Source organism: Moschus berezovskii, chromosome 25, assembly GCF_049115385.1.
Source record: "Moschus berezovskii isolate FMDL1 chromosome 25, NW_MosBer_1.0, whole genome shotgun sequence".
Taxonomy (NCBI): domain Eukaryota; kingdom Metazoa; phylum Chordata; class Mammalia; order Artiodactyla; family Moschidae; genus Moschus; species Moschus berezovskii.
This window is the reverse complement of record NC_142484.1, coordinates 11,156,446-11,182,257: the sequence shown is the minus strand read 5'-3', so window position 1 is coordinate 11,182,257 and position 25,812 is coordinate 11,156,446. Positions and strand designations below refer to the sequence as shown.

At 46.4% G+C, this 25,812-nt stretch overlaps 1 protein-coding gene across 1 annotated transcript in view; it reads left to right on the top strand.

Annotated features, from left to right (window-relative positions):
- Positions 1 to 16,705: 16,705 nt before the first annotated feature.
- LOC129548900 (pregnancy-associated glycoprotein-like) overlaps positions 16,706 to 25,812 on the top strand; it is a 36,196-nt gene continuing 27,089 nt past the window's right edge. Inside the window, exons 1-4 of the mRNA XM_088832265.1 lie at positions 16,706 to 16,749; positions 18,669 to 18,813; positions 18,901 to 18,999; positions 19,107 to 19,163. Of these exons, the coding sequence (XP_088688391.1) occupies positions 16,706 to 16,749; positions 18,669 to 18,813; positions 18,901 to 18,999; positions 19,107 to 19,163 (345 nt within the window). The remainder of the gene's footprint in view (positions 16,750 to 18,668; positions 18,814 to 18,900; positions 19,000 to 19,106; positions 19,164 to 25,812) is intronic.

Below are 25,812 nucleotides of genomic sequence, written 5' to 3'. Positions count from 1 at the left end.
GGCCCTATGGCCTCCAGGGAGATGCTTAACCACTCCCATTTCAGTTTCCTCATCTCTAAACTGGGGACAGTCTCAAACTCTCAAGGTGCTCATGAAAAGCACGTAGGGAAATGCAGTCAGTGTCTAAGGTCTCCTTGAATGAATCAGGCCCTGTGCTTGGGACAGTGGAGTGGCAAGGGAAGGCTTCCCTGAGGGGAAAGACATTTGCAATGATGTTGAATATTGAGAAGGAACCAGCCATGTAAAGAGCTGGGAGAAGAACATTACAGAAGGGGAAATAGCCACTGCAAAGGCCCAAGGTAACCAAGGTTAATAAATAGCTACTTTTCCACCTCCAATCTTCCTTCCACACTTGGAACTCAACCACACGTCACCCACCCTGACCTCATCACATACTTCACTAGTGAGATACCAACAATGAGCCATCTCATCCTCTCCAGAAGAGAAACCCTGGAGCAGACACAGGGCTGAGTTGGCTCTGGGCCTTGGGGCTGTGTAGGCAAGATAGTTTTTACCAGGGGCTTTGGGTGCCAGGGGCACCACCAGTGACTGACCACCTCTGTATGCTTGTCCTCAGGGGTAGAAACTCCAGGGAACAGATAGAGCAAAGAAACAAGAAATCGCTCTTGTCTCATCTTGCCCTGTGTGATCCCGTGGCCCCCTGAATGCTCTGCTCTCTGGGCAAAATCTCTTTTCTCTACTTCTTCTCCAAAGGTGGCCTGAGACTAGCATCAGCACCTGACCCTGTGGTCTGGTGGCTGGAAGTCCGTTCACAAGTACTTTGGACACAGGGATGCCCAACCTTGCCCTGTGTGTCTATCCTTTAACCCCAGCCAGATCCATAAAGCAAAGTCCTCAAAGAACATGACTGGTTCCATCTCCTCTCAAGAACTTCAAAGATATAAGCTCTTTTTTGAGCATCCAGGAGGGAACACATCCTTTGCATCCAGACTTGTCTTAGCCCCACTAACCTGACTCAGCCAGGGGTTTCCTGAAAAAGAGTCAGACACTGCATCTTAAGTTGTCAGAGAGCTGAGCAGGAAAAATGCTCCTCACTGTGAAAGAAGTCCAATGTTACCCAGTCTCCCAAGGATCTGTGTTGTGTGAACCAGGAGGAGGAGATCTGTGGCTGGTGAACTGACCTTGAGTCCAGCAACACGTGGAAGTGCCTCCTGGGGCCACTCCAGCTGGGGCTGCCCTCATTGTACCTGGAACCCAGCAGATCCAGCTCCCCATATTGCTTTCCTGCTGCTATAAGATAGGTCTGCTGATAAAAGCTGAGCAGGACTTGAGGGGCAAGGGAAAAAGATTTCTGCTTTGGCACCTGCAGACTGCTGGGAGCCAGCGAGGGAAATCCTACCCGTGGCAAAGGTCAATTGGGGAAGAGGCCTGATGGACAAAGGCTAATCAGGACTCGAGGAACCCCCTGGACTTACCTGAGCATCTACCCCAAAGAAAACTGGAGTCTGACTGCCTTACTATCTTACGCCTCTTATCAAGTCCTCTAATACTTACGGGGGCTTCCCCCCAACCACCTTTCTCTGAAAACATTAATTCAGAGCTGTAGTTTAAAAGTTCTCCTCGGCTTAACAGGAGTGTTCCAATCCAAGCCCCTCTGATAGCTTTCTAACTTGCATGACAAGTTTGTCCGGGCTCTTACAACTATGAATGTGACTGTTTATAGCCTCCCAGCCATGAAAGGACAGAAAGCCTAATATTCTAAAATACAGGAATCTGTTGAAGAAGTTAAAGTCATTAGAATAGTACTAAAAAAGGTTTCATTGTTGAATCAATGCTTGCTGCAAAGTTTCCTCTATCTATTGTATCCTTGGAAATATATTAATCACATATAGAGAATATAAGTAGTAGCCTTTGATTTAACCACATCAGATCTTAAGTTAATAAATTCCTTTCTTGTAGCTCACTACACCTGTGCCTTATAGGAATGTAACTTTGTCATGTGTCTAGCACCTGACTTTAGGAAAATCATCTTAAAAGAATATAAGACTTTTTCTAGCTAACTAACCTTTGTTAGGAGAGAGGGCCATAAACTGTTGGCAGGCCACCTGGGCAGAAGATGATGTAAACCACCCAAAACTTTTGTATATCATGAGACATACAAAAATGAGCCCTGATCCTGATAAGGATCAAGACTGCTGACCCCGCGTGATTTTGGCGTGACTCTATACCTCTCTTTCTCTATTTTTTATGTGCACAGCTTAGGGTACTAAAGCAGCACTGGAAAATAAAGTTTTGGGCCTTGCTCACTGAAGCTTGGTCTCCCCATGTCATTCTTTCTCTTTTTCCGTCCTTTTCTCTATTCTCCTTTTTCTGGTTGAGATCCTTGGAGCGCTGGGCCCTCTGAGTTTACTTATCTGCCTGGGCTTCTAAGACCCACTCGAGGGGGTGCCCTGGTGGGGTACCTCCAGTGATTCAAGAGGGCGCCTGCGGCCTACGTAAACAGAGCAAACCCCGTGCTGGGGTTTTATTGATTTCCTGCGTAAACCAAGGAATCATCAGCCCCTGTCTCTCTCTCTCTCTCTCTCTCTCTCTCTGACGCCGACACCGTTCATCCCGAGGATACTCTGGGCCATATCGAGGCTGGTCCCCAATAGCAGACCTCTGAGAGCTGTCCAGCATTGGATATAGTTGAGCTTTCTCTGCTCTTTCCCTTCTCAGAGCTCTCCCAGCCTGAGAACCAGAGGCCCTGGGTCCCCATGCTTCACTAACTTACCTGCAGCCTTTGGGTGAGTCATACATGCCAAGGTTCAGTTTCCTGCTCACTTGGATGAGGGGGACTGGACTTGTTCCAGAACACTTGTTCCAGATTGAAAGAAGCTCAATACCAATTAGTGGACAAGTAGCTGAGAAGTATATGTTGCCAAGGACTTGGAGGCCACATCTGGTCTTCAGGGGGCCCTGACCCCCTGGCAGTGTCTGGTGATGATGAACTCAGAACATGGAGTGACAGACCAGTTGGCACACAGTTGTTGTGAGATGGAGGATCTTAGGGCGTTGCCCACTAAAGGTTTCGCCGCCTGGCTTCTGTGGGATGAGATCAGATAGTTATAAGATAGAAGTTACCAATGGGGAAGGTTTAGATTCCTCAGCAGAAACCCAAGATAAGGGGATGAATCACCTCTCATAAAGGAACTCTGGGTACAATACATGCCAGGACACTTAGATAAATTAGGAATTGTTTTAAATCTTTGGATGACCTGCCATTTTACTGTCCAGTCTGGGATGATGCCCACAGTTAGAGTGGAATCAAAGGGCCCCTGGGGGAGGCCGTCCTTCTCCCCAGGACTCATTAGCAGTGAAGTGAGCTCTATCCCTTCCATGTCCAGAGCAGGAATTCCAGCAGGAAGGATGTGACCTCCAGTAAGGTAAACCAGAATACTCAGGTGAGTCTGGCCCCCTGGTTGGCACCATTCTTTTCCCAGTGCCTCTTCCTTCCCTCCTGGGTCCTGAGCAAGCTGCCCTCCTCTTGGTTAGTGGGTTGTGAAGTCCTCTTCCCTTCCAAATATCCCTGCAGCTCCACTCCTTGGCTCCCTCCCTACCCAGGCCCTATCCCTCACCTGCAGATGGCACTAAAGAGAGGAAACTGGGGAGAGGATGCCCAGTTCATTCTTTCTAAAAGTATCCTCATTCCTTCTACCTCCAGGCCCTGACCTGGCTCATCAAAGTCCCAACTGGATGACTGTTGGGGTCCTTTAATGGACCGGAACCTGGTGGTCCAGAGTTGACGAAAAGAAAGTGAAGAGAGAGCCTGGGGGAGGGAGAGAGAGAGAGAGAGAAAGAAAGACACGGGGACCCAAGCTCTGATGGAGCAAAGGTGCTGTAATGATCTTTCTGTGAGTTTACATAGGTTGTTGTACAAGAAATTTCTTTCAACAATGATAAAGATCAGAAAACCAAATGTACAGCAACTGTTACCAAGGGAACAAGGGATTAATAATGGTCACAAGGTCAGGAGACAATCCATATCTCAAGAAAGAGGATCAAGACTACGCAGTTTTCTCATAAGGAGAATGTTTACTGAAGGACATTCAAGCCTGTCTCATCCTATGACCTCAGTCCTGGGAGCGGTGTGCCATTCCACTGGTTTCTGGCAACGGAAATTGATAAGGAACAGAGGATTTATGAGAAACAGCATGTAGGAATCCTCCTGTTAAACATTCCCTGACAGATGACCAAGCAGCTTAGCAGTCGAGGAGGAGGGTAGGGGTGGACGGTGATCATATGACAGGAGAACAGCTGGAGTATGAGCTCCTAAGTCTGCAACCATTCAACCAGTGGGCGCCTGCCCTAAGTCTGCTCTTCTTGGGTCCTCTAAGTATTACTGAAGACAAAAACTTCGAAATGAATAATCTGTAAACTGCTGATTACAAAAAGATTTCAAACATCACAAAATAAAAAAGAATAGTAACAAGAACCCTGTATTTCTTCATGCAGCATCAAGAACTACAACACTACTCTGCTAGTCTGTCATAGTCAGGAGGCTACATGTCCAAGATCAAGGTGCTGGCCAACTGCATTCTTAGGACCTTTCTTCTTGGCTCGCAGACAGTTCTCATATTACTCTGTCCTCATGCATGGTGGTGGATGGGGCAGGAGGTGAGGAGGGAGGCAGAGGGAGCAAGAGTGCAAGACAGAGAAGAAGGGATTGAGGAAGCTCTCAGGTGGCTCTTCTAATAAAGGCACTAATCAAATCAGAGGGCCCCACCATTAGGACCCCATCTCAACCAAGTGTGTGTTAGTCACTCAGTCATGTCCAACTCTTGGCAACCCCATGGACTGCAGCCCACCAGGCTCCTCTGTCCATGGGCTTCTCCAGGCAAGAATACTGGAGTAGGTTGCCATTTCCTTCTCCAGGAGATCTTCCTGACCAGGAGTTGAACCTAGGTCTCCTGCACTGCAAGAAGATTCTTTACCATCTGAACCACCCGAGAAGTCCCCACCCAAAATTTAAGCCAAATTACCTCCCAAAGGCCCTGACTCCCAACACCATCACATCAGGAGTTATGCATTTAGAGGAGCATGGGAAGATGATGGAGGAATAGGACAGGGCGACCACTTTCTCCCCCACAAAATCAGCAAAAGGACATTTGAACGCTGAGTAAATCCCACAAAACAACTTCTGAATACCAGCAGAGGACATCAGGCACTCAGAAAAGCAGCCCTAGTCTTCGAAAGGAGGTAGGAAATAGTATAAAAGATAAGAATAAAAACAAAAGAGGGAGGGACGGAGCTCCGTCCCAGGAAGGGAGGCTTAAAAAAAAGAGAGAGAAGTTTCCAAACACCTGGAAACACGGGCGAGTCTGTGGAAAGCCTTGGAACCTCAGAGGGCCACATAACTGGGAGAAAAAAGACATAAATAATTAAAACCCACAGACTAAGTGCCCAGAGGAAACTCTCAGGGGAGAAGCGGCGCAGATGCCCGCACCCCCCACTAGCAGGCGGGGGCTGGGCAAGGAGGCGCCGCGGCAGCGCTTAGAGAAAGGGCCGGGCATGAACGCCCCGAGGGCAAGCTGAGAGCACTAACAGGAGCAAAGCAGACTGTGCAGCGAAAAGCCCCAAACTTAGACTCTGCCAGCCTCGCCCACAGAACAGGGCACTGAGCAGAGCGAGCCGGCTGCGGGCGGCCCAGCCCCCAGCCCCCACCGACACAGGCAGGGAGGGCGGCCAGTGCCGGAAGGGGCAGCCGCGGCCCCAGAGAGGCTTCCCATCCCAAGCTGCAGGCAGGCTTCCTTGCTAACGAAGACTTCTCGGGTTCAGGCCAGTCTATATCCACCTGAGAAAGTGCGCCAGTTGTACACCCAGAAAACCGAGCGGCAGGGACCGGGGAGGCGATAAGTCGCAGAGACCGCGCTCGCCAAACGCCTGGTCACCTGAGCTGCTCAGACCGGGGAAGGCACAAAACGCAGGCCCATCCAAGTCTGCGCCTTTGTGGAGTACCCGAGGACCTGAACCTGAGCCGCTCAGACCTGGGAAGTGCACGCAACCCAGCGCCGGCCGCGGACAGCTCCCAGCAGAGCAACCCAGAGCCTGAGCAGCATAAACAGGAAAAGCACACATGCCGCGAGCGGGGGCAATCCCAGAGTAGTCGAGACACTGCGAGCAGTCCCCACAGACGCCAGGGATATTTGTTAGCAGCGTTCCTCCCTCCCCACAGCAGGACGGAACAGAGAGAAGAAATCCAGCTCCACCCACCAGAACACCGACACAAGCTTCCCAAACCAGGGAACCTTGACAAGTCACCCATCCAACCCCACACACAACGAAGTAACTACATAATAAGGAGTTAAGCATTTAACATCTGAATTTGGGGGTGAACACAATGCAATCCATACCAAATACAGAGGTCTTTTTTTAAATGAAGACAGACCCTCATTTAAAATTATTTTTTACTATTTATTCATTTTTTGCTGCAGTATTTTAAGGAAGGGATTACCATTTCACAAAATATACATAACCATGGTGCTATTTTGTTCCAAATAAAATTAACATCTAATATCGAGTCCACGTTCAAATTTTCCTAATCCTCTGAAAACAAATGTATTTTAACAGTTTTTTGATTCAAATCAGGATCTAGACAATGGAAACATATAGCATTTGGTTGTCTCAATTAAATAACAGTCACCCCCCCCGCTCCCTGCACCTTGCTTTTTATGCCATTTATTTTAAAAAGTGGGAGGAGGTGAGTGGTTTGTCTTATACAGTTGGGTTTGGAGCAAGTACTGTGTTGAGAGCAGGAATCCACAACACCGCTACCAGGACCAGTACCAGTCCTTGGTCTGTTAGGAGCCAGGCCGCACAGCAGGAGGTGAGCAGCAGGCCAATGAGTGAAGCATCGATCAGTACTTACAGCCGCTCACCGTCGCTCTCCCATCACCCCCAGATGGGACAGTCTAGTTCCAGGAAAACGAGCTCAGGGCTCCCACTGATTTTGCATTATGGTGACTTGCATAATTATTTCATTTTGTATCACAGTGTAATAGTAATAAAGTCCATAATAGATATAATACCCTTGAATCATCCTAAACAAATCTGCCACCCTGGTCTGTGTAAAAATTATCTTCGAGGAAACCAGTTCCTGGTGCCAAAAGTGTTGGGGACCGCTGGTTTAGAGGATTGCTTCTCTGTTCCTTTATCTGTTTCCCCCTGAAAACTGGTAGGTAGATCTAGACTTGAGTTCAACCATTTTTATTGAAATATTTCAGATATAGTTCCATATATTTCTTATGGCATCACTTTAAGGGACTCATCATTTCTAGTTGCCCCACTTGGACAGAGGCTGAGATGCAGTGGGTTCTGATGTTGACAACCTCATGCATCCATTATAAACTTCCCCTTTAACGTTTCATCTTATGGTTTTAGCATCCATTGATGACCTCTGTCTAGATCCATTCTTTCATGAGGATGAGGGGTTTCCTATTTCTACCACTCCTTCTGAATTTAATACCTGAAATTCTTTAATTAAAAGGAACATTCCTTCAACTCTTTGTAGGTGCATGAAATATACTACATACAAACAAAAACAGCGTAAACATTGATGATTATTCCCTCTCTCAATACTCAGAATTGAGAGTTGGTGCCGTAGCAATCTGTCACAGTCACAAATTAGATGTTGTTTCTTAGCTTTTGGAAATTCTTTAAATATTCAATCTGTTTCTGTCGATTTGATGTGATGCTAAAATTGTCCCACTTTTGGTGTCTTCATGTCAGTTCCGCAAGTTTTTGTCCAGCTCTTGCAGGTCTTTGAAGGCCCTCAACTCTCTGGTCCTTCAAGATTCCCACACTGATCTTGTGCATTGCGTTCCCAGACCTAAAATCAACCATCTCTACAGGAATCTCTGGAACCTCTGCTGGGAAATGGTATTTAGAGGCCACAAGCTAGGCCCTCAGAGGGCAACTTTTACCAAGTTGCCATCACTGCTGGGCTTTGTAGTGGTCATAGCTGTAAAGTACAGATTTTCTTAAAAGAAGTTTTTTAAAAATTAAAAATACAAAAATAATTAGTGGGTACAAATTCATGCTTTCAAGTTTTGGACTCAGTGGGAGAAGGAGAGGGTGGGATGATTTGAGAGAATAGCACTGAAATGTATACATTATCATATACAAAACAGATGATCAGTGCAAGTTCAGTGCAAGAAGCAGGGCACGCAAAGCCGGTGCTCTGGGGCAACCTAGAGGGATAGGGTGGAGAGGGAAGTGTGAGTGGGGTTTAGGATGCGGTGGACACATGTATACCTGTGGCCGATTGAAGCTGATGCATGACCAAAAAAAATGACAATATTGTAATTATCCTCCTTAAAATAATTAATTAAAAAAATTAAACATTAAAAAAAAGGCTGCTGGGTTTTATCTAAGGTTTTGTGTTTTATACTTAAAACTTTTTTCTCTATTCACCAAAAGTCTTGCTTCAGACAAAATTAGCATTAATTGCTAACTTATCTGTAAGTAAAACAATAAAAGCATAAAATAAATATATAAATTAAATAAATAAATAATAATAAATAAAATTAAATTTAAAAAATAAACATAAAAACAATACTTTCACAGTAACAGTAGCAATATCCCCAACAATAAGGTGTTGGATACAGTCTCAGGTTTTTTTGCTTTTTAGCTTTTGGTTTTCTTTGGCTTTGTTTTGGATAGGGGCAACTTTTGTTTTTTTATCATTGTCCTTAGAAAATATCCCAATCTTAATGTAGATTCAAAATGCTGCATTTTAAAGCCATTTAAGTAATATTTTTTTCTGTGCAGCAATATCATCAACTTGATACAGTTAGGCTCATTTATTTTAGTTTGTTCTCAGTTTCCACAGATGTGCTTATTTATCTATTTTTTGATTCTGTAATGTGTTTTCATGGTTGCAAAGTCAAATTATTAAAAAAAAAAAATCACACTTCTGTCCCTGCCCCGCACCCATAAATCACATCTTTTAGTAGTTTTTGGCTTTTTATTAAACTCTTTCCTATTGAAAATAGACATATATGTGGTATAAAAGGAACAAACTATAAGCACTTTTCTGGTTCTTCGTTTTTTAAAAACTGAACAGTGTTCCCTAAACATCTCACCCATTCCACTGCTGCCCCATTCACATTATACCCACTTGTTGGCACAGCCTGTACCTTATTCGCTGTTGCCCCTGGCAGGTCTCTTCCAGTGTGTTTCTAATCTTTCGTTTTTACAAGCAATGTGGCAGTAAATACTTGTGCATATGGCTTCTTTGGGCTTCCCTGATGGCTCAGCAGTTAAGAAGCTGCCTGCCAAAGCCCAAGGCACGGTTTCAGCCTCTGGGTCAGGATGATCCCCTAGAGGAGGAAATGGCAACCCACTCCAGTATTCTTCCCTGGGAAATCCCAAGGACAGAGGAGCCTGGCACACCAAAGTCCATGGGGTCAATAAAGAACTGGACATGAGTTAACAACTCAAACAACAAACTGTTTGTTGTATTTCTCCCGAGGTATCTTACAGATAGATCCCTAGAAGGAGCATTGAGTTAAAGGTCATATGTGTGTGTCATTTGTTTGATGCTTTCAAATACCCTCTGTTGAGACTGAACCACAGAAATTGAATTTAAACAACATGCAAAAGTGAGGGGTAAGACCCAGCGCCCCAGAACCACACACACCCGGTGACCAGGCCAGGCTCCCATTTGTCCTAACCAGGGCACAGGCCTGGATGGATCTCACGCAGCAAAATCCAGGCCCTGGGAGTCCTGGAAGCAGCCATAAAACTCCAACATCTTTACTTGAGCTAGAAAAACTGTTTAACAGGTAGCCCTGGTCCTCTCAGGCAAACTAGGAGCTCTCAGGGATTTTCTTTCTCCTCTTTGATTGATAAGACACTTCAAAATTATTTCTTTCTGTGTTTGGTTTAGGGGACAAAAATGTTTCGTGGTGTGGACACTATTGGGGAATTATATCAGAATTCTGTCCATTTGTCCTCAGTAAATGGACATTATTAAATTCCTTGGTGTCTTTGACCCTGAACAAAGCTAGTGGAGGTGATGGAATTCCAGCTGAGCTATTTCAAATCCTAAAAGATGATGCTGTTAAAGTGCTTCATTCAATATGCCAGCAAATTTGGGAAACTCAGCAGTGGCCACAAGACTGGAAAAGGTCAGTTTTCATCTCAATCCCAAAGAAGGGCAATGCCAAATAATGTTCAAACTACTACACAATTGCATTCATTTCAACTGCTAGCAAGGTAATGCTCAAAATCCTTCAAGGTAGGCTTAAACAATATGTGAACCAAAAACTTCTAGATGTACAAGCTTGATTTAGGAATTGATTTTGAATCAGAGATCAAACTGCCAACATCCACTGGATCATAGAAAAAGCAAGGGAATTTTATTTTTAAAAATCTGCTTCTGTGTCATTGACTACGCTAAAGCCTTTTACTATGTGGATCAGAACAAATTGTGGAAAATTCTTAAAGAGATGGGAATACTAGACCACTTTACATACCTCCTGAAAAACGTGTATGCAGGTCAAGAAGCAACAGTTAGAACCGACATGGAACAACTGACTGGTTCAAAATTGGGAAAGGAATACATCAAGGCTGTATATTATCACTCTGCTTATTTAGCTTCCATGCAGAGAACATCATGCAAAATGCTGGGCTGGATGATTTACAAGCTGGAATCAAGATTTCTGGGAGAAATATCAACAACCTCAGATATACAGATGATACCACACTAATGGCAGAAAACAAAGAAGAGCTAAAGAGCCTCTTGAAGAAAATGAAAAAGGAGAGTGAAAAAGCTGGCTTAAAACTCAACATTCAAACAACTAAGATCGTGGCATCCAGTCCCATATTTCATGGCAAACAGATGGGGGGGAAAGTGGAAACAGTGACAGATTTTATTTTCTTGGATTCCAAAATCACTGTGGACGATTACTGCAGCCACAAAATTAAAAGAAGCTTGCTCCTTGGAAGAAAAGCTATGACCAAGCTAGATAGCATATTTAAAAGCAGAGACATCACTTTGCCTGCAAAGGTTCATCTAGTCAAAGCTATGGTTTTTCCAGTAGTCACATCCAGATATGAGAGTTTGACCATAAAGAAGTCTGAGCACTGAAGAACTGATGCTTTCAAACAGTGGTGCTGGAGAAGAGTCTTGAGAGTCTTTTGGACAGCAAGGAGATCATACAAGTGAATCCTAAAGGAAATCAACCCTGAATATTCTTTGGAAGGATTGATGCTGAAGCTGAAGATCCAATACTTTGGCCATCTGATGCGAAGAGCTGACTCATTGGAAAAGACCCTGATGTTTGATTGTATTGAAGGCAAGAGGAGAAGGGGGTGACAGAATATGAGACGGTTGGATGGTATCATTGACTCAATGGACATGAGTTTGAGCAAAATCAGGGAGATGGTGAAGGACAGGGAAGCCTGACATTCATGGGGTCACAAAGAGTCAGACACAACGTAGTAACTGAACAACAACAATGTTCTTTATAAATGGAAGGAAAATTAGCACAGGTAATATGCGTTCAGTCTCTTATTCAACCAACTTGAACTGAATCCCCTCTCTGCCCACTCTTCTCCCAACTCTAAGCCAGAAATAAAAACCTGCATAGGCTGAAGGCTGAATCCAGCACACAGTTGTTGGAGATTTGGCTCACACTGTGTTTTTTGAAAAAAAAAGACAAAACAAAATGCTAGTTGATAAGATTTAAAACCAGGAGATTTTATATAAATATCAGGGCTTTTGACTTCTCTGGTAAACTTGGCCCACCAGCCTGCTTTCCAGCATGGCACCCGCTGGCTGGAGCCGAGGAGAAGCTGCCCCCAGTGGTAGGGTCTGTGATGCCCGGTGTCCAGGATATCCACCCAGCCCTTCCGTTGATTACTCCTGCCTCCTGGGCCACGAGTTTGTGAGAATTGCCCTAGACTGCTAGTCCCTGAAGGTAGGGACCACATGAGTGTGACAGTATTTTGACTTTCCAGCATCTAACCCAGACCCCAGCACACAGGTTTCTCTTTATATGTTTATCAGATGCTATAAAGCATCTTGTGGATGCATGTATCAGTTTCTTCCAATCCTGAAACTGTGCAGCTGTAATACTGCTCTAGTCTAAATGTTTGACACAGACAGGCATCAAAGGTGTCCCTGAGATTTCCCTCACATGTCACTGGGTTGCCCCTAAGATCATCACATTGTCATTTGAATTCTTACCCTTCTAGCAATCTCCTCTCCAACTGAGGACAGCAATGCACATCTCATGGCATGTCTAGAAAAATGCACACTGTCATGCATGGCCCCAGCACTTACTTTTGTCACATTAGCATAGGGTTGCAACAGTTTAACACGACTGAAGCAACTTAGCACAGCGCACCACAGCAGTGTTTTGTCTCCAAGTTGGGAAGAGTCTCCCTACTTAGTTCAGTCTGGTTTTTCAGCCAAGCCACAAGGAAGAGATTATAGTAGAAACTCTCTGTTCTGAGAACTTTCCAAGTCCATATCACATGGACACTGATGGAAGAAAAAGTTTTATAGAGAGTTAGGTATTTCTTATCAGATCCATTAGTGGCCTGAAGGGGAAAATTAGGGCACGTCAGAGCGTGTATAACAAGGAGTTCCTGGTCACTGCTGCATGCTCAGAACTTGATCTTCCCTGAGTACTTGGAGCCAGGAAAGAAGCATGAGGTGGCTTGGGCTCCTCGGGCTGCTGGCCCTCTCAGAGTGTGTAATGATGTGAGTACGTGGACTATAAGTGACATCATCTCTCTTTCTGGGTTTTTTTTTTCTTCTTGTCCTCTTATTCTTCCATCCAGTTAGGGTGAGAAGGGAATATAATCATTCCCTGAAAGTCTTAAAAGTTCTACTCTTACTTATTGATGAGAACCTTGCCATTGGCACCAGGGGCCCAAGGGTCTTGGAGTCGGCCTGCAGGATTGCACAGCTCAGGGAGTGCAGCCACATGGTGACCTATGTGGAAACGGCACTCCTTGGAATTGCTCAGTGCACAACCTGTGCAACTGTAGGTTGGTCCTGTGGAAGAGCATTTCTCTCGCGTTTGCTTCTTGGTCTTCTCTCTTCTGTCTCTCCAGTGCTGTGTGTACGTGTCTTATCTGTGCGTCTGATCTCTCTCTCCAATTCTTTGGATGTCTCTGTGTGTGGAGAACTCTCTGATTTCTTTTTTTTTTTCCTATTCTGATTCTTCCTTGCTTCTCTAGCACCGTAATTTCCTTAATTTAGTCCCCATCTCCTGGCTTCCTCTCTCACTCCTCTCTTCTGCTTGAGCCCCAGAGGAAGATCAGGAAGGCTACCTCTAGGCTGTTTCACCTCTAACAAGCAGTGTGACCACAGCCAAGTCACAAATTCCCTGCATTTCAAATTGCTCCCTTGTAAAAAGAGGATGAGAATCCTTCTTCTACCTCCCTCCCTGAGCTTCTTTGAGAAAAATACAGTGAGATGGTAGCAGCAATGGTAATGGCTGTCATTGTTGAGACTTCCTGTGTTTTTGTATCAGGTACATTATATCCATCATTTCACTTAATAACCAAACATTCGATGTGGGAGTGTGGGGATTATTACATTGCATCTTTTGAACCGTTGGGGAACCTGAGGCTCCAAACGGTCGTAAAAATGCCTGGAAAGTACACAGTGCCATTACAGAGTCAAGCATGGCAGTCACACTATGACACGGACAGCTGACTGCTGCCCCTCCTTTGTTTCCTTTTCACCATGCTCATTGAAAGACTCCCTCTAACGAAGATGAAGACCATGCAAAGAAACTTCCAGAAAAAATACTTCTTGAAAAATTTCCAGAGGGAACACGCTGACAGACTGCCCCAGAAGTCTAGTCTTGATCCAACTTTCTCTTGTCTACAGAGGAACCCTCTGCATGTGAGTGTGTTCTGAGAATGGCACTCCATAGCGCCCCCTGGTGCTCTGGCCTAGCACTGAGGGTCATCTGGAGGTGCCAGGTGGGATGTTGGGGCTGGGGCTCCTGCAGGAGGCAGAAACACTGTGGGAACAGGGTCCCCATTCCCAGAGGAGAAGGCAGTCTCATCCTCAACTCTTGGTCTGTGGTGACTGGGCCCAGCAATGACCAGGTGGGGGTTAACATCCATTTCTGTGCCAAAGTTGGGGCATTCATTTGAGGGAGATTGTTCTTTCTGAACTCACTGAGCCACTGAGTGTCATGTGAAGGGTGAACCATGCATGATCAAAACGTAAATTTAACTGCAAATCAAGTGTGAAAGTGTAGGAAGAGGAAGTTCAGCCTCCAGATCCAAGAATGACAACAGTAAAATGAGCTTTAGTCTCGGCACTAGTGGTAAAGAACCTGGCTGCCAGTGCAAGAGATACAAGAGACGCAGGTTCCATCTCTGGTTTGGGAAGATCCCCTGGCAGAAGGTATGTCAACCGACTCCAGTATTCTTGCCTGGAGAATCCATGGACAGAGAAGACTGGCAGGCTACAGTCCATGGGGTTGCAAAGAGTCAGGCACAACTGGAGTGCCTTTGTACACACATGGCATATGACACCATAGAAGTCTAGCAATATAGCTATTGTTCTTGATTTGAAAAACGTCTCCTATCTTCTTCCAGAATGCACAGGCCACCCTGAGAGATAGGCAAAGAGTAAATAGATGTCAAATGAAAGGGCCACCTGCATGGTGTTGATAGGATACGGTCTTGGTTTGGAGAAACTGGCCCAGAGCGACCTGGACAAAGGGCCACCTGAGCAAGGCAGTGTTCGTGCTGGACATGAAGAGGAGACTGGAGAGCGTCTCAGATGAAGGCTCCAGTCTGAGCAGAGGCTGTGAGATGCGGGGTTGGAAAGTGATTTTAGAAGCTATGGGAAACCCAACAGGAAGCAGTACTCCAGGAATCAGGGGTGGCCAGCCAGCCAGTTCTGCCCTAACCACAAGCCCCTGACCCCGGTAGATCACCTACGTCGGCAATTTCACCATTGGCACGCCCAGTCAAGAGTTCCGGTTCCTGTTTGACACTGGCTCATCAGGCTTCTGGGTGTCCTCCATTTATTGTCAAAGTCCCTCCTGCTGAGAGTAGATCTGCCCTCCCACCCATTTTGTCCTCCTCCCCCCACCCCGCTTCTCCATCCTTGGCACCTGAAGCTCACTCATCTCTTTTGTCTCCAGCTAGACAAATTCGCTTCAACCCTAAAGTATCCACCACTTTCCACCCCTCAAACCAGCAATTCACCTTCACCCACAGATCTTGGTGGATGGAGGGAGTTCTTGGCTTTAACACCGTTCAGGTAACGTGGAAACAAGGAGCTGAGTCAGGACTGCCCTTCAGAGTGACCACTGCTTACAAAACAGATGCCGGACAAGCTGGCAGGGCCCTTCCTCCCAAAAGGACCCTAGAGTCTGGCCATCTGCCCCTCAGGACACTGTCCGTGGGGAAACAGAGTCCCTGCTGAACACAATCCCCCAGAATGGCCAACCCAGAGAGTGGCCTGGTGGTGTGGACTTGCCTGTGAGCACTCAAGGTTCATTTTGCTGAGAGCAGAGAGAAGGGAGATGAAAGCAGCCACTTTTATTCTCAGACTCTACTGGGCACTTCCATGGTAATAACTTGTTTCGTCCTGCAACATCCCCACACGGCAGGTACTGTGATTAGCTCCATGACACAGGTAAGGGAACTGAAACAGACAGCAAGGGCCTTGCCAAGGTCGCACATCTGGTAAGCAATGGAGCTGGGCTGGCCGGTCAGGACTCACGCAGGTGTGTGGCGTTTGGGAAGAGGATAAAACTGATCTGGGGCCCGTAGGGGCAGCGCAGTCTTCAGGTATCCAGGCAGGGAAAGCAGGGGACCACACATGTAGGAGGGGCCTGATAAATGAGCGTTCACTCTAGGGGGCCACTGAGAGTCTGATCAAAACTGTGGCCTGCCTCCCCCAAAGTGCCTGATGTTTTGTCTATCTCTCCCTCCCTCCTCTCTCACTCGTCCTCTCTCACAGGCACACACATCTCCAAAAGACCATCTCTGACACAAAATTTTCATCAGAACCCTGCCAGCGACCTTGTATAATGGGCTTCTGTCTTTCTGGGCAGATGCAGAATCCACAGTACATTACAATGAATTCAGTCCATTTCTGTCACCAGATCATAGTGATGCCAAAGATGGGACTACCATGCTCTCTTGGAGAAGGAAATGGCAACCCGCTCCAGTATTCTTGCCTAGAAAATCCCACGGACAGAGGAGCCTGGTGGGCTACAGTTGTTGCAAAGAGTTGGACACAACTAAGCACACCCTGCTTTCTACTCATTTTGTCCACAAGGGGGCACCAATGGGTCGTCCTGAGTCTCGGTTGCCCCACCTGGACAGAAGGCATGAGGCCAATCTGACTGACCCAGATGGTGTTTTTCAGAGGGGCAGATATTTTAAAATCCACAGTCCCACACAAATGGAACATGAATTCCTGTCCCAGCTTGGTCCAACCGTCTGCGGTCCATACATGGCAGTTCTTCTCTGCAGTGCTAATGGCAACTGTACCCCAGCCCAGACCCAGACCCAGTTCCCAAACATTTACATGGGTACCATGTCCTCTCCCGCAGATTGGAGTCTCTGTAGTGGTGAGCCAGGGCTTTGTTCTGAGCCAGAAGCAGTACAACGCACTCATGGAACATACACCTTATGATGGCATCCTGGGCTGGGGCTGCTCTAACTTTACCATCGAACGGATCATTGCTCTCTTTGACAGCCTGAAGAAATGAGGAGTCCTTGCCAACCCATCTTTGCCTTCTACTTCAGCAGGTAAGTCTGAGCTGGACAAGGCCTCTCTCCAAATCAGCTGTAAGATGCTTGGCTTGCAGTTGCATGAAACATTATAGACCACCCCATCCAGAGGTTTCTTAAGAGACAGTCTAGCCTAGGAGAACGACTACCCCAGGGACCCACCTGGCCCCATTACTGCTTTTTGCCAATAAATTTTGGGGGGAACACAGCTATGCTCATGGGCTCCAGGGGAGCATTTAGGTCCAGCAGAGGAAACAGAGGGTGCAATGGAAAATGTCAGCAAACAGACTGAAGAAGGCAACAGTATTTGCTGAAGAGTTTGATATGGAAGGAAGGAAGGGGATGGAGGGAATATTTCCTTCCTCAAGAACATTTCACTGGGAGCCCAGGACCAGCTACACAATATGCTGGAGCCAGTGCAAAATGAAACCATGGGACCCCCGTGTTCAAAATGTATTAGGAATTTCCAGACAGGGAGAGCAGAGGTGTGGGCCCTGCTGAGTGTGGGACCCCATTGACAGCGCTGGTCACAAGCAGGTGAAGCCAAACCTGGGTGTGTCTGAACCCATGCCCCTACCGCCCTGGGGCCTTGGTTTTTCTTAAAAAAAAAAAAAAATGACAGGCTAGACAAGGGAGGATGCTAGACCCCTCCAGCATGGTTTCTCTGAGGACATTTCTAAGAACGCAGGTCACTGGCAGGGACCAGACCCTCCTCAGAAGGCTGAGTGGTTAAAACCCAGCCTGGCTGCCCAGCTTCCAACCCCTTCTGTGGCACTCATTAGATGGTGACTGACCTGAGTCAGGTACTCAATCCCTCTGAGCCTCAACACTGATGAAAAGAGGATCAGGGAGAATTTCATCCAGCCTGAACAGGGTTGTGTTAAGTAAGCTAGCCAAATGATCAGGGCTTCCAAAGACCTAGGGGCTTCTCTATACATGGAACTGTCACTTAAAAAAAGAGAGCAAGTCTGGGACAAACCAAAAAAACTGGTCTCCTCAGGGAGAAGCTACACAGCCATGGAGACAGATTGACTGCAGTCTTGAGAGCTGAAAGCAACTCATAAAAAGAGATACCACCTAACCATAAACAGGCACCCCCTAAACCGTTTATGCAGTGGGGCAGAGACTGTGGCAGGGAGAATTGGTAAGCTGGGATCCAGGCTTGGCATGAGAACCAGAGGCAATAATTGATGGGATTCTGTGTGATATTCTAAGACAAAGTTTTTGTGTTTTTTGGAGCCCCGTGAGCTAGCATGGGCATCCTGTGGCTGGGGGCCTCAGTGTCTGAGCCGGGTAAGGGGGTGGTGCTGGGAGACACCCTCTCCCAAGGCAGCTTGGTCTCCCCTACTGCCACTCTGAGCATCTGCTGCCCCAGGGAACCTCCACCTTCACTCTGTGGGTTGACCTATTACGTCAGATCCAAGATATAGGTTTCTGGGTGTTCCTCATTCATTTCATAAGTCATTCGTTCAAAAAAAATACATTTTGAATCTGATGTGTGTAAGTAAAACTTGCCTTCTCATCTAGTAAAGTAGTCATACATGAAACAAATCACACACATAGAGAATTACCACTTTGGTACATGCTAGACATGGGGAAGAGTCTACAGAGACTGACCAAGACAACAGCCTGATCCAGTCTGGTGGGAAGACCTCCCTGACAAAATGACAAGCTAGAACCTGGAGATGAGGGCAAATTAGCTCAACCAAGGGGATAGGGTTCCTACAGGAAGGTCAACAGCAGGTGGCAAGGACCTGAGGTATGAAAGAGCCCGACGCATGAAGAATTGCGAGGAAGTCAAAGAAAGTATCATGACCAGAGCGAAGGAAAACAGAGTCAGGGAAGAAGCTGAAGAACTGTTCAGGAGACAGGGGGAGGACAGCCAAGGGAGAGACTTCAGATGATCCCGGGGCCCACTTTGTCCCACTGTCTTCCAGCATCTCCATGAACGGGACGATTATGGGTTGTTCTGGAGGGTGTCAGGCCATTCTGGACACCGGGACATCGTTGCTGATTGGCCCGAGTAGCCTGGTCGCTGGCATCCAGAGGTTCATCAACCCCAGGATCATCCAGGATGGCCAGGTGAAGAGTCATGCCACAGGGTCCCTTTCAGGCTCGCCACACCCCAGGGATCAGCTGAGGCCAACCTCTCTCCGCTTTCTCTGACAGTTCTCGGTTCCATGTAACGAAATCAGTACCCTGCCTCCTCTCATCTTCACGATCAATGGCAAAGACTACCCTGTGCCCGCTCAAGCTTACATCCAGAAGGTGAGGGGCCAGTCCTGGAGGCTGGTTCTCAAATGGGAACTTGCGGAAACCCTTGGGCTGCTGCTGAGAAGAGGGCGCCCTCTGCAGGCCAAGTCACACCATTGCAGACGCTGCTGTACCCCTGTGGCTGGGCCAGCGCCTCCCACGAAACCAACCACGTGAGGGTAAAGGAGACTCTAGGACATTCATCCTCCTGAAATGTATGCGGAGACACCACCCCGTCCCGGCCTGGCGAGGGGCACAAGGAGAGGGGAACGCTAAGGGCCTCTGCCCTCAGAGACCTTCAGTTTAACCAGAGCCCTCAGATGCAGGAAGATGGAAAGTCAGCTCTAGCAATCCCTGAAATAAGACCATGTGACAATAGGGGGTTGAATGGGGACAGTCCCTGTGTACTGTCCCACCATAATAATTAACAGTCTCCCATCCCATCTAGAAAGTGTCCGGGTTCGAATGGTATATCACATGGCTACCCCCAGACCTCGGCCGCAAATTCCCCTTGCTAATAAGCTGCAGTGGCCCCCTCTGTGAGTTGGGGTATCTGACCCCTCTGTGGGGAGGTTGGATGCTAAGGTGAATACAGGGTGCGCAGTGACTGCACAGCCCCGGCACAGGGTGGAGGCTTCACGTCAGCTCCCTGCGGGAGTGCAGAGCAGGCTGCTGGGCTCAAAGAAGGCTTGGAGGAAGAGAGGGCATTTCAGGAAATCTAAACTCTCAGTTTCACGGAGGTGTGGAGGAAATCTGCACTGGATTCCATGCAAATGGCCCTCCCATGGGCTGTGCAAAGAGGTGCCGGGGTCAGATTAGGGTTGATGAGGGCTGTACCAAGGGAGTGCCACAGTAAGTACCCAGCCCAGCCTAGAGTGGCGAGGGAGTGTGGGTGTGGGTCCCCAAAGGCTTCCTAGAGGCCTGAGCATGGTATAAAGAATTAGTTGTGTGCACTGCTATTTAAAATGGATAACCAACAATGACTTACTGTGGAGCACAGGGAACTCTGCTCAGTGTGATGTGGCAGCCTGGATGGGAGGGGAGTTTGGAGGGGAATAGATATCTGTATGTGTATGGCTGAGTCCCTTTGCTGTCCACCTGAAACTATCGCGATATTGTTAACTGGCTATACTGCAGTAAAAAATAAATTTAAAAGAATGAGTTGTAGAAGAGGGGAAAGCAAAGGCACTCTCTGCAGAGAAGATAAGGAGCAGGGGGCAGGAAGGAAACAAGCCGCAGATTGTGAGTGGAAGTACAGGACTTTTTTGTCTTTTTCTTTAACAAGTTTTATGGAAGTATAGTTGATTTGCAATGTTATATTAATTTCTGCTGTAGAGAAAATCACTCAGTTACAAAATACGCAATTCTTTTTTATATTCTTTTCTCTTATCACTTATTATGGGATGCTCAATGTAGTTCCATGTGCTAGGCAGTAATACTTTGTTGGTTATCCATCCTCAGTTTGCATCTGATAATCCAAACTCTCAATCCTCCCCTGAACCTGTTCCCTTCCTCATGAAAACCACACTGCTTGGCCCCTCTCTTCTTGGATGGACCCCCATCTCCATACCTGTTGAGAGCTGCAGAACGACCCACTTGATTCTCCACAAAGGAGGGAAATGAAAGCAAGAAACTTCTGGGTCTGGATATTGAGGGAAGTGACAGGTGAGGGCTCAGGCTGACTGGTGTGTATTTCTGTCTCCCTCAGGTTTCTGAGAACCTCTGCGTTAACAGGTTTCAAAGGGACCCAGAGGGCTTGAGACCATCGGAGACCTGGATCTTGGGTGATGTCTTCCTGAGCCTGTATTTTTCTGTGTACGATCTGGGAAACTACAGAATTGGCTTGGCTCCTGCAGTGTAAATGCTGGGCTGCTACAGAAATCAATCAGGCCCATTCCAAACACACACTCACTTACACATAGGGCACTCCCACCCAGGGATGCTGAGGAACTGTGTTTGAAGCTCTGCAAGCCCTATTTTCAGTAAATAATAAAGGATTTCATCTCAATGATGCTAATACGAATGGCTGCCTCTCTTTGGGTAGAGGAGGTGCATAATAATTGGGGAGGATAGAAAACCAAGTCTGAACCACAAGTGAGAGGACCCCAACTCCACTTGGCTTCTGGAAAAGGAGAGACTTATTGGAAGGACACTGGGGATTCAGGATGCAGGAACCAGAGCAGATCCGAAGATCTGTGATTATTGCTATTTTTCAGTCATGAAGTCACATCCCACTCTGCAATTCTATGAACTGCAGCACGCCAGGCTCCCCTGTCCTTCACTATCTCCTGGAGTTTGCTCAAACTCATGTCCATCGAGTCGATGATGCCATCCAACCATCTCATTCTCTGTCATCCCCTTCTCCTCCTGTCTTCAATCTTTCCCAGCATCAAGATCTTTTCTATTAAGTCATTTCTTCCCATCAGGTGGCCAAAGTATTGGAGCTTCAGCTTCAACATCAGTCCTTTCAATGAATATTCAGGGATGATTTCCTTTAGGATTCTTTGGTTTGATCACCTTGCTGTCCAAGGGACTCTCAAGAGTCTTTCCAGCACCACTGTTTGAAGGCATCAATTCTTCAGCATTCAGCCTTCTTTATGGTCCAACTCTCACAGCCTTACATGACTACTGGAAAAAATAGCTCTGGCTATATGGATCTTTGTCAGTAAAGTGATGCCTCTGTTTTTTAATGTGCTGTCTAGGTTTTTCATAGCTATTCTTCCAAGGGGCAAGCATCTTTTAATTTTGTGGCTGCAGTCAACGTCTACGGTGATTTTGGAGCACAAGAAAACGAAATCTGTCACTGTCTCCACTTTTCTCCCATCTATTTGCAATAAAGTGATGGGACCAGATGCCATGATCTTAATTTTTTGAATGTTGAGTTTTAAGCCAGCTTTTTCACTCTTCTCTTTCACCCAAGAGGCTCTCCAGTTCCCCTTCCCTTTCTGCCATTAGTGTGGTATCATCTCCATATCTGAGGTGGTTGATATTTTTCCCAGCAATCTCAATTCTAACTTGAGTGTCATCCAACCCAGCATTCCACATGATGTACACTTTGCATATAAGTTAAATAAGCAGAGTGAAAATATACAGCCTTGTCATACTCCTTTCCCAATTTTGAACCAGTCAGTTCTAAATGTCGCTTATTGATCTGCATACAGATTTATCAGGAGGCAGGTCAGGTGGTCTGGTATTCCCATCTCTTTAAGAATTTTCCACAGTTTGTTCTGATCCACATAGTCAGAGGCTTTAGCACAGTCAATGACGCAGAAGCAGATTTTTGGGGAATTCCCTTGCTTTTTCTATGATCCAACAGATGTTGGCAATTTGATCTCTGGTTCCTCTGGCTTTTCTGAATCCAGCTTGTACATCTGGAAGTTCTTGCTTCATATATTCACATACTGTTGAAGCCTAGCTTAAAGGATTTTGAGCATAATCTTGCTAGCACATGAAATGAGTACAATTGTGCCGTAGTTTAACCATCCTTTGGCATTGCCCTTCTTTGGGACTGGTATGACAATTGCCCTTTTCCAGTCCTGTGGCCACGGCTGAGTTTTCCAAATGTGCTGGCCTACTGAGTGCAGCACTTTTACAGCATCATCTTTTAGGATTTGAAATAGCTCAGCTGGAATTCCATCACCTCCACTAGCTTTGTTCTTAGTAATGCTTCCTAAGGCCCACTTGACTTCACACTTGAGGAAGTCTCACTCTAGGTGAGTGAATATACCTCATGGCTTATCTGTGTCATTAGGACATTTTTGGTATAGTTCCTCTGTGTATTTCTTGCCACCTCTTCTTAATATCTTCTGCTTCTGTTAGGTCCTTGCCATTTCTTTCCTTTATTGTACTCATCTTTGCATGAAATATTCCTTTGGTATCTCTAATTTTCTTGAAGAGATCTCTGGTCTTTCCCATTCTATTGTTTTCCTCGATTTCTTTGCATTGTTCACTTAATAAACCTTTCTTATCTCTCCTTGCTATTCTCTGAAACTCTGCATTCAGTTGGGTATATTTTTCCCTTTCTCCTTTGCTTTTTGCTTCTTTTTTTTCTCAGCTATTGTAAGACCTCTTCAGACAACCAGTTTGCCTTCTTGGCATTTCTTTCTCTTGAGGATGGTTTTGGTCACCACCTCCTGTACAATGTTACAAACCTTTGTCCATAGTTCTTCAGGCACTCTGCTTCCCAAATCTAATCCCTTGAATCTATTTGTCACTTCTACTGCATAATCATAAGGAATTTGATTTAGGTCATACCTCAATGACCTAGTGGTTTTCCCTACTTTCTTCTATGTAAGTCTGAATTTTGCAACAGGGAGATGATGACCTGAGCCACAGTCAGCTCCTGGTCTTGTTTTTGCTGACTGTATAGAGCTTCTCCATCACTGGCAGCAAAGAATATAATCAATCTGATTTCAATATTGATTATCTGGTGAGGTCCGTGTGTAGAGTTGTCTATTGTGTGGTTGGAAGAGGGTGATTGCTATGACCAGTGTGTTTTCTTGGCAAAACTCTGTTAACTTTTGCCCCACTTCATTCTGTACTCCAAGGCCAAACTTGCCTGTTACTCCAGGTATCTCTTGACTTCCTACTTTTTCATTCCAATCCCCTGTTGATGAAAAGGACATCTTTTTTGGTGTTAGTTCTAGAGCATCTTGCAGACCATTTAACTTCAGCTTCTTCAGCATTAGTGGTTAGGACATAGACTTGGATTACTGTGATATTGAAAGGTTTGCCTTGGAAATAAATTGAGATGATTCTATCATTTCTGAGATTGTACCCAAGTACTGCGTTTCGGACTCTTGTTGACTGTGAGGTTACTCCATTTCTTCTAAGGGATTCTTGCCCACAGTAGTAGATATAATGGTTATCTGAATTAAATTTGCCCATTCCAGTCCACTTTAGTTCACTGATTCCCAAAATGTTGGTGCCTGACCATGTCTATCTCCTGCTTGCCCATGTCCAACTTACCTTGATTCTTGGGCTTAGCATTTCAGGTGGTTTCTATGCAACATTTTTCTTTCCAGCATCAGACTTTCTCTCATCACCAGACACATCCACAACTGAGTGACATTTCCACTTTAGCCCAGCCTCTTCATTCTTTCTGGAGCTGTTTCTCCAGAATATGCTCAATTTGTTGAGCATATGTTCAATATGCTCTTCCCAGTAGCGTATTGAACACCCACTGACCTGGGAGGCTCATTCTCCCGGTGTCATAGCTTTTTGCCTTTACATTGTGTTCATGGGGTTTTCAAAAAGAATGATGAAGTAGTTTGCCATTCCCTTCTTCAATGGACCATGTTTTGTCAGGTCCTGACTAGCAGAGACATGCCCATAAGCCCCTCCATGTAGCTGGGCAACATCACCATGCTCAGTGACTCAAGCCAAGAAATCAGAAGCCGTCAGCTCAGTCTTTCTCCCCATGGCTCTTTCCATTCTCTCATCTTTGATTCCCTAAGCTGACAGCTTTCTTCCCTCAAGCTTCTATACTTAGTGAGGGAGTCTGAAGCTGCCTCCCGCAGAGTTCTAGATCTCTAAGATATCTAAGCCAGAAAGAAAGAAGCTCAGAAAAATCTCAGTGTACCAGAGAGGGCTCTGATTGGTCCACCTCAGATCATGTGTCTGGCCCTGGATCAACCAACCTGGCAGTGCATGGGATGCTATGATTGGCTTTACTTAATCATGTGGCCCTGTCCCCACACTCACCCACATCACATCCAACCCCCACCCAGCCCACCCCCTCCTCCCCCACAAACAACATGATGGACAGCTCCCTCCAAATCCACATGGCTGAAACTGGGGAGAGGCAGCCCAAAGGAAGTGGCAGGTGGATGTTCCAGAGCATGGAAGAGTTTATGATCGCCCCACCCACTCCACCACCTCCTCATTCAGAGGCATGGTAATGGGGTAATAAAAATAGATTCTAATGTTCCCATCTCAGAGGAACAGTGGCAGTGGCCTTCTGTTTCGGGGGGATCAGGGTAACAGCCTTCAAGCTGAGATGGTTCCCTTTGTCCCCATTTTTAAATTTCAGTAACTGGTTCAAAGTTATACCAAATACAGCATGAGCTGTGGTTTGTCACCTGATATCACCAACACAGCCTCTACGGGAGACTCTGCGAGAAGGACAGAGTTCATGAAATGGGGGAGGTATGTGTGAAAGGGTGAGACAGACATTTCTCAGCTGCAGGTGTGCTGGAGCCCACCTTCTGCCACAGAGCCCTGGGTGGGGGCTGACAAAGCTGGAGCAGCACCAGCCAGAACCAAGGAGGCAGAGACCAGTACAGACCCAGAGCCTGGTAAGCCACACTCCACGGAGAGGGGACATGAACTCTCGTGCTCCTGGCCCCTGCTGCTTGCGTTCTTGCCCTCAACTTCTCCCCCACTACTTTCTATCTTGACGAAATCCAGCTCACATACCTCGAACACTGGGAACTCGATCTATGGGAAGATAGAGCATGTCCCTTAACCTCAGTTTCCTCATCTGAAAGGATGATGAAAATCTCACCTGGGGATTGCATTTGTCCCTGGGATCACCAAGCTGCCCTGAGAAGGTTTTGCCAGCTTCTGAGTAGGCAAATTAATTACTCTGTCTCTGGGGGGAAATCAGATGATTACGGGTGACTCCTGACACCCATGGGCTTAATAGTAAGTCAAGCCAAACAACTGCTATTTCTGAACCAGGACAGGGAACTCTGACCAAGTTGGGGCTTCTGTTTTTCTGGCTCCACCAGGAGCTAAAGCACTGGCTCTGATTATGTTCTCCCTCACCCTTAGCAGCTAACCTTTCCTTGTCAACTGCTTCAAGCCTGAAATCACACTGCAAGGAGA